General features: G+C 35.7%; 1 protein-coding gene across 4 annotated transcripts in view; it reads right to left on the bottom strand.

Moving 5' to 3' along the window:
• PHF6 (PHD finger protein 6) overlaps positions 1-9,233 on the bottom strand; it is a 66,170-nt gene that overhangs the window by 9,501 nt on the left and 47,436 nt on the right. For 2 of the 4 annotated variants that reach the window (XM_017511973.2, XM_017511976.2), the window contains exons 10-11: positions 4,152-4,278; positions 705-3,815 (exon numbers count right to left, since the gene is read on the bottom strand). In XM_017511973.2, coding sequence (XP_017367462.1) covers positions 4,152-4,278 — 127 coding nt within the window. In that variant the 3' untranslated portion in view covers positions 705-3,815. Of the gene's footprint in view, positions 1-704; positions 4,279-9,233 lie in introns of those variants that run through there. The other 2 variants (XM_017511974.2, XM_017511975.2) reach the window with 2 other exon arrangements.

Here is a 9,233-nt window from a genome sequence, read left to right as displayed (position 1 = left end):
TGGCAATTAAAATGAGACTTAATAATGAATTTTAAACACACACAGACACACATGTACCAGGCGCTACTGGGTAACATTTGCAGTGAAGTACACCATCCTATGTTCTGGAGTTAATTAGAACCTGTTACTTGATTTTTTCCTAACCTACTCTGCAGGTTAGGAATTGTGTGTATGGAATGAGCATATCCTACTCATTACAACTTTGATTTCTGCCCTGGATGGACAAACCTCAATATATGAACACTGTACTAGAAGCATACTGTCTATGGTAATAGTAGTACATTTAAAGCTGTCGGTAAAATCCCTTTACGACAAGGATATTAATCCTGCACCCATATTACCAATCTGATAAATTGTACTAGGAGCTTTAGTTTATTCTAAAAATAACCTTCTAACTAGGCTCCAGAGGATCTGATTTAAGCCATGGGTATCTATCTGAAACATGTAATTAAAAAAACAAGATGTAATGCAGTTCGATTGTACTTAAAAGATTGCAGTTTCTCTCCATTATAAAACCTTTATATTGTGGAACTCTGAACTGGATTCAAATTCACATTTTTTTTCTCCCATACTTGTTTAATGTCAAGTTATTAAACAAACTAGGTATTTTACTCTGAAATAAAGCAAGACTAAAAGGAACACAATACAATTGCTGTTATCAAATAAGCTTCAGTATACACTTTCACAAAAAAGACAAACAAAGATGAAAGTCATAAGTCATTTATTGAATGAATAGTATATGCAAGAATACCAATAAAAGGAAACTAATACTACAAACTACAATTTTGAAAATAAAGCCAATATAACAGGAACAAAATATACATAACATGAGAGGAATGTTTGATTTTTGACCCATAATGCATTCCTTATCTTTACAATTAACCTAAATGTCTGTTAGAACAAAACTGCATACCTTGGTTTAACTGCAGCGCTTTTTAAAAAAAGCAACAACACTCTAGAACACTTTTTCTTTTGCTTTGAGATATTTGAGATTCACACATTTGTTCAAGTTCATAGATTCTGATTCAATAGTTCTACAGATCTTGTTATCTCTTAATATCTTGAGTAGCGTGTATCTGAGCAAGTACTATCTGAAATTCGAAAACTGCTGATCCTTGAAATAAAGTTTACTTCAGCTGTGGGTTTTTAATAACTTGAGATGAAAGTAAAATTTACCCCCTGCCCCCCTCCCCCCAGGAACAAAGAGCTCTTATTAAAAGTATAGAAACTCAAGTCTATCTTTCTATTCTAAAGAACATTTCCTACTAACATTTCTGGTAAGGCAATAAATGCTCCAGAATAATCTTCAATATACGCTTGCAAAGATTACACTGTTTAATATCAATAACAGAAAAACAAAACAAAACAAGAAAAAAAAGAAAAAAGACGCTTCAAAATTTCAGGCTAAAATATGCATAAAAGACAGTAACGGCAGTATTTTTTGAAATGATGTAAATGTTATATACTCATCAAATAATGTCATGCTTATTAAAACTACAGTTAAGGACTTAAGAGATGTACAGTAAATACACTGCTGAGGTCCATTTTTCTAAATATTAATACCACAATGTAATTACTACCCAGAAGATGATGATGCTACTTGGGAACATAAGTACTGTACAATTTTTACATTGTAAGGCACTTTTACTCAGCATGTGATGAAAACATGATTACAGAATCAAAATATTGGAGGTTTACAACCAAACATGATTTTTCATGTGAATTCATTTTACATTTGAGTTTTTAATGCAAGATTGTTTAGCCAATCACACCACAGTGAGAAAAACAGGTAGTCAGCCACTTATCTAGCCAACCAAAAGGTAAAGTGCTATTCTGGTTGCTAGTGGCAGAAAAAGGGCTGAAGAAACCCATACAAATTCGTACATTTTACTACATAACATATCAATCAACTGACAGCTATAGTACTTGAACTGCTTTATGTAATTATTGACTGGCCATGATTACCCCTGGCACCTTCCATTTTTCCTAAAAAAAAAAACAAATGATTACAGTAGTTGTCCAAAAATGAAGGAGCTCTGTTGTCCCATGGGTAAGTCTATGGCACACAATGTAAAAAATGATCCAGACACAGTGATTTAAGTATTTAAAAAATAATGATTTTCAAGCTGTTGTAAGGAAAGAAAGTACAGATCCTTTGGGAGAAGTCACATAGCTTGGTAAACAAACATCTAGGTCTGTCCTTGCACTTCAAGTCATGATGAATTTTGAAAATCACATACACACAAATACCCAATGGCATATTAAGAGCAAAAAGAGAAAACATATAGGGCAACCCACTACTAAAGCTAGTTTCCTTCTAAAAATAGTAAAAGATGGTTAAAATAAAGCAAGCATTGAGTCCCTTGACTTACGTAAATGTGTGAATACACACTTGACAAACGTGACCTTAAGGGACTAAGTTTTTAAAAAATTCAGTCATTAAGCACAGTGTAATTTTCCACCTGTTACATTTTAAAAATGCTGCTCTATCAGCTGCAGAATATTTTAATGTACAGTCAAGTTAATATGTTCGTTTCTTACTTTAAAATCTGCTTTATTGTGGTAGCTTAATAATTCGATTAATCAAAATCCCTCCCCTTGGTATTGAGGTGCTATGGTAATATCAGGCAGACCACAACTAAAGTTTTTTGGTTTTGCCATAAAGAAATGCATAAATGTGCTTCAGCAGGTAAGTAGAAGAAAATATCACTAGCTAGAAATGCCAGTGTGAAAATCCTTTCTAAAAAGCTGGGTTCTTAGGCTTTCAAAAACAATTCTGACGATCGATAAAACAACATTAAGCCCTACAAGAAGAAAAGTAGGGCACAAAAGCCTATTTTATAGATAACCAAAGCAATGACTGAAAACATTAAAATCTTAAATAAAGTTTCTAAAATAGTGGTCACAAAAGTTAAAATAAATACTGTTTTATGCAAAGACGTTTTTACTCCTACAGCACATGAGACCTCCTTACGTACTCTGCGCCAATATGTGAAGTGTTCCACACAACAGGGCACTCGAGAGGAACAGGTTTCGGACATGGTGTCTGAAGTCCTTAGCAAGCGGTAAAACGTTTAATTTGCTGTTGCCAAATGTTAGTTTAAACTTGAAGGACTCCGTCATTTTGCCAGAAGCCCTTTGTATAACATGGAAAGAGAGGAGGTGTGCTGTCAAGAGAATTTTGGCATAAGCACTGGAGCTCATAGCTTATCATTACCAGTTGCCCGAGTCCATGCTGGTCAGTGAGAACAAGTTTAACAAGAACCAAATGAAAAGCTTTAGCGTACTTCTTGGAAGAGATTTTTAGCATGTGCTGTCAAAGCCAAGAGAAAAAGAAGGTTCTCTTCATTTTTAGCCTCCATTACTTGAGTGTGAAAAAAAAGAAGTCCACAAATTACCATGTGCTGCCACCAATGGCATGTTTGCTTTATAAAGTAAAACTTGCTTATGCTTTCCCTTGAGTAAGGATCCGCTGACAAACTTAAACACCCTAAACAACAGAACTTTGTTCAGTCCAGAAATATAGCTTACTTCATTTCATCTGCTTTAACTGCTGACACTATACACAGAGTTAATAGTGTTTCAACTGCTTCCCAGAAACTGCAAACTATAGCTACGTAATATCAACATGTCAAACTCAGCCTTCTCGTGAAGGCTCATAAAACAAATAAGCATTTTTAGGCAGTTCAATGAAGGATCTAAGAGTTGGGCAGTAAAAAGTTACAAACCCTTTTTGATTTTAGAAAACAGTGAAAAAAGAATAGTAGTTATGGATGTCTTATTCATTCCCAGTTTTCTAACTCTGTCCCATGAACCTGTTTAAAAGATGATAAAAAAATGTAAAATATGATGCTTGAGGGGAACACAATCAATATAATGTTATTGAGGAGTGTGAATATCTTATTGATTTGACATTACAACTACACTTATTGATAAAGCGGATAGCTTGTTTTTATGGTTACAAAATCAGCTAATTAAAAAAAAAAAACAACTACTATGCAAGGCTACAAAATCCTCAGCATTTTAGTAACATGCTCTTAACTAAACATAATAGGTTTAAAAAAAATCTTACTGCATACCACTACTTCAACATGTATTTATCAGTGTGTATTGTATCCTGACAACAGATCCCATATAATTAACTTTCATACCTAGTTTCCATTAAGTTGCTGCTGAGTTAGTTGTTGATCAATTTCTACTTTTCCTCGGCTTTTACTCTCTCGTTCCTCATCTTCTTCATCTCTCTCATCATTTCCGCTATGATTTTTACAGTATAGTCTACAATGATGAAAGACAAAAATCTCAAAACACTTTGCCACTATTGATGAAAATATATTCATGCCATCATTAGCGGATGCAGCTAGTGCTCATTTAAAACCTGGGTTTCCTCATCCACACTTTAAAAAATACTCCCCAATTAGTTACAGACCCATTTCTATCCAAAAAATAGGAAAACACACTACTATTGAGATAATAACAGTTCATCTGAAACAAAATCTCTGGTTTAGGATGACAGTTATCGTAAGACAATTCCTCATTTTGTCCAATGAGATTAAAAGCAAAGTTCTGGCTAACTTGAAAATACCAACCTTCAGGTATACTGATGAAATAATCAAATTCTATAAATTTGTTTCATGTATTTAATATAAAATCACATTTTAGGAAATATATATTCTATCTATACTGCTGCCTTCTGCTCACATTTGATGAAACAATTTTACTCAAACTCTTCAAATGTCTTTTCATCATTAGCATCCTAACTTTCACTGGGATACCTACATGAGCCATCCAACAGTTTTCCAGCACTGTATTTGGCAATGTCTCTTTTAATCTAGACCGGTACATCCAACTTCTTGTTTTTACATGACACTGACTTTTTAGGATGAGATCAGACCAGACAATCTGTCAACTGTAGCACATTCTGGACTTGTCTAATTGTGGTACCGTTTTATTTGCTTCTCTCTCGCCCTGTATTTCCTATACACTGGGAATAAGGTCTAAGGGATTGGTTAGTTTCAGGTTCAGCTTTTCTTTTTCTGTCAAGACACGTTGTAGGTAATCCTGAATACTTCAGGAGGCATCTAATCTCAAAATGTCCTGCTCCTGGGTGACACCATGTTTGATTATTTGGTTAAAGCAGTGGTGATGGTCAGATTTCTCCATTGTAAAGGTGCGTTTTCCCCTTTAAATCTGGCAAGTTATCTCTGGAGTGATACTGATATCAGGCTTGGATCTAACCTTTTAAATGGGTATACAGACTGTATGTTTAAAATTCATTAAGTTTTTAATAAAAATCGTAATATAGGTGATTTGGACAATCAAACAAGGGCAGGCTGATTTGAGCTCAGTTTTATGTCAATCATACATAAGATGACAATGGAACAATGCTTAGAAAATGTTCACTGGATGCCCTCTTGTGGTCAGCCAATAGATAAAGAAAATCATCTAGGAATTCACATGTCACAAATAGATTATCTAAACTAGGTCTAATATTTGAGTAGAATAAAAGGCAGGGGTGGGGTTTGGGACAGTGAACAACACTAACAACTGACTTTAATTGAGTTTTGTTCATTTTTCTTTTTAGTTTTTAAACATTTTCAATAACTTTCAAAGAGCTAGGGAGAATTGTGTGCTTCAAGTGCTACACATTGGGAACTACCTCTTTTTAAAATTTTAAATAATGAGTTTAAATATCAACAGTGAGATTCCTACACAGTGGCACCTATGAAAAATCTTCCCATAAAAATATAACCTAAATCTAATTAAACTTCTGAACCAACTTCTAGTTTACAAGAAATGGGAGAGAGGGATAGAGACACAAGTTAAATGGTATCATTAAATGGCAAAGACACAAATCTAGGATGTGGGACTTTGACAGGACAATTGATTGAGGCTCTTCAATAAGTAACGGGACAAGTACGTCCGTATTTAGACTTAAGAGACATATCGAATGCAATGGATGGACCTTGCATGTATCCAGATTTGAACAAATTTAGTCTAAAATGACATTTTTGATAAAACTGGGCAAATGTGAAAATGGATTGGGTATAAGATGATACTAAGAAATAACTTAATGTTACAAAGTGTGTTTATATAACTATACAATGACAAGAGATCTGGAATTTTGCTTTAATATACTTCAGGAAAATAATAAATAAAGCAACTGTGGGAATAACTTGCTAGCTGATATGAGGACTTGTTATAATATTCTGTTTTGTTTACATTTGAAAATCATATTTTTAGCCAGGCACAGTGGCTCACACTTGTAATCCTAGCATTTTGGGAGGCTCAGGCGAGTGGATCACTTGAGGTCAGGAGTTTGAGACCAGCATGGAGAAACCCCATCTCTACTAAAAATACAAAAATTAGCAGGGCATGGTGGTGCATGCCTGTAATCCCAGCTACTCAGGAGGCTAAGGCAAGAGGTTCGCTTGAACTTGGGAGGTGGAGGTTGTGTTGAGCCAAGATTGCACCATTTGCACTCCAGCCTGGGTGACAAAAGCAATACTCCATCTCAAAAAAAAAAAAAAAAAAAAAAAAAACAAAAAAAAAAAAAAAAAAAAAAAAGAAAGAAAGAAAATCATCGTTTTAATAGAAAGTTTCCTCTAAGAGGACAAGTACTTTGTTCTTGGACAACTTTTAATCATTATACAGGATTATTTTTTACTTGTAGAATATTTCCCATAGGCCCTTATATGCCCGTCATTCATTTAGGTGCCAAGGTCACAGGTATCAACTAGTCAAACAAGATTTCTGCTGTCACAGAACTCTATTTTTTATGATGGGAGGCCGACATTTAAAAAAAAAATCCATATCGAAATAGTTTAAAATATAATAAAGACAAACAGGATAAACACAAATAAAAATTATTATATATCCCTCCCTCGTCTTTCAAATATGAATACAGTCAGGACCCAGAAAGGCTGGTAAGGAAGAAAAGCCACATGTAGGAGACAGGGAAGCCACTTCATTCAGAAATATTCCTCCCTGCATTTCCTATTTGTCCCTTCTTCTCTCCCCGAACTACGTGCCTATGGGCTCTCATTTGAACTCAATGGTCTCTATCTGGAATCCACATTACAAGTGGATTGCAGAAACGCATCTCAATGGGAAAAAAGAAAAAGAGCAATTCAACTCATTATGGATCCTAGTACTAATATTTTTGTTTCGAGATGGTCACTGAAATATGGTTGTCTAAAAGCTAAAAAGTAAAAACAAGATGTCTGAAAAAGGAACCAATAGAAAAAACTGATATACCCATATAATAGTATATTAGGCAATCATTAAAATAGATGTAGGCTGGGCACAATGGCCCATGCCTATAATCCCAGCATTTTTGGAGGCCAGAGTGGGTGGATTGCTTCAGCCCAGGAGTTTGAGACCAGCCTGGGCGACGTGGTAAAATCCTGTCTGTACAAAAAAAATTAGCCAGGTATCATGGGTTGCCCCTGTGGTCCCAGCTACTTGGGAGGCTGAGGTGGGAAGATCACCTGAGTCTGGGAGATTGAGGCTGCAGTGGGCTGTGATTGCACCATTGCACTCCAGCCTAGGTGACAGAGTGAGACCCTGTCTCAAAAATTAAAAAGATGTAAAGCTGTTTAATGTCACAGAAAAATGTCTCAGATCTAGTATGAGTAGCTGGGATTACAGGCATATGCCACCATGCCCGGTTAATTTTGGATTTTTAGTAGAGATGGGGTTTCTCCATGTTGGTCAGGCTGGTCTTAAACTCCCAACCTCAAGTGATCCACCCGCCTCGGCCTCCCAAAGTGCTAAGATTAGAGGCATGCACTACCGCACTTGGCAGAAGATCTTGTTTTTATAAATACACACACATAATCACATAAATGTCCAAGAGAAAATATTCCAAAAGATTTAAGATTATTATCGCTGTGTGGTAGAATTAAAGTTGACATTAAGTATTTTTTCTCATCTATATTTCTATTTTTCTTTCAAAATGAAAATTGATAACTATTATAATAAAATCATCTAAAAGTTACATTTTAAATATAATAATTCTCCATATAATCTGATTTTGGATATTTAAAATCAGCCTGTTATTTTAAACTGTTAATGGCTACTTTAATAATAATATACTGCTCATGAAGATATTCAAACATCACAGAATCATATCGTGGAGAATATAAAATCGCCACTTCTCCTCCATCCCTATGCAACTAATGAGAAGTAATATAAACATTAAGCTTGTTGAATAAGTTTCTAGAGATTTTTCTACGTATACAGAAACAGACACACACATATACGTGGAAGGAGACCGTAAGGAGGGGTGAGCAGAAGGATGGTGATGTGGGTCTTTGATGACACTGAAAAATTGCCTACCACATCTGAACCGCTTTCCTCTGCAAGCCTTTTAGGTCAAGCAACCCTCTATCCTGTTAAGCTGCTATTTTTTTTTTTTTCTGTTACATAAGGTAAACCCAATCATTACAAGTGAAATTATATCACATTTAGTCTTCTAGATAAAACTGTCAAAAATATTTGGATTTGATCAAAATTATACTAAATAGATTTATTGAGAATAGGTGTCTTTCAATGCTGAGTTTTCTATCAAGGAACATAATGTATTTCACCACTCATTTGAGTCCTTTGTAAAATGTAATTTTTGGCCAGGCGTGGTGGCTCACAACTGTCATCCCAGCGCTTCAGGAGGCTGAGGCAGGTGGATCAGTTGCATCCAGGAGTTTAAGACCAGCCTGACAACATGGTGAAACCCTGTCTCTACAAAAAATAGCAAAATTTAGCCAGGCATTGTCACATGTGCCTGTAGTCCCAGCTACTCAGAAGGCTAAGGTGGGAGGATCACCCGAGCCCAGGAGGTCAAGGCTGCAGCGAGCTGTGATCATGCCACTGCACTCCAGCCTGCGTAACAGTGAGACCTTGTCTCTGCACCTCCCCATCCGTGGAAAAGAAAAGCTTTTTTTAATGGAAAAAATTCATCTTTGGTGTATGTGTTTGGTGGGTTATGACAGACGTTTTTCTAACTATTTATTACTGTGTTACTGGAATTGTTTTTTTTGTTTTGTTTTGTTTTTGAGACAGTCTCACTCTGTCACCCAGGCTAGAGTGCAGTGGCGCAATCTTGGCTCACTGCAACTTCTGTCTCCCAGGTTCAAGCAGTTCTTCTGACACAGCTTCCTGAGTAGCTGGGATTACAGGTTTCCATCACCACACCTGGCTAATTTTTGTATTATTTAGTAGAGATGGGGTTTCAC

The sequence above is a fragment of the Cebus imitator genome, unplaced genomic scaffold (genome assembly GCF_001604975.1).
Source record: "Cebus imitator isolate Cc_AM_T3 unplaced genomic scaffold, Cebus_imitator-1.0 Scaffold458, whole genome shotgun sequence".
Taxonomy (NCBI): Eukaryota; Metazoa; Chordata; class Mammalia; order Primates; family Cebidae; genus Cebus; species Cebus imitator.
The sequence above is the reverse complement of the archived record's forward strand: the minus strand, read 5'-3'. Positions and strand labels throughout refer to the sequence as shown.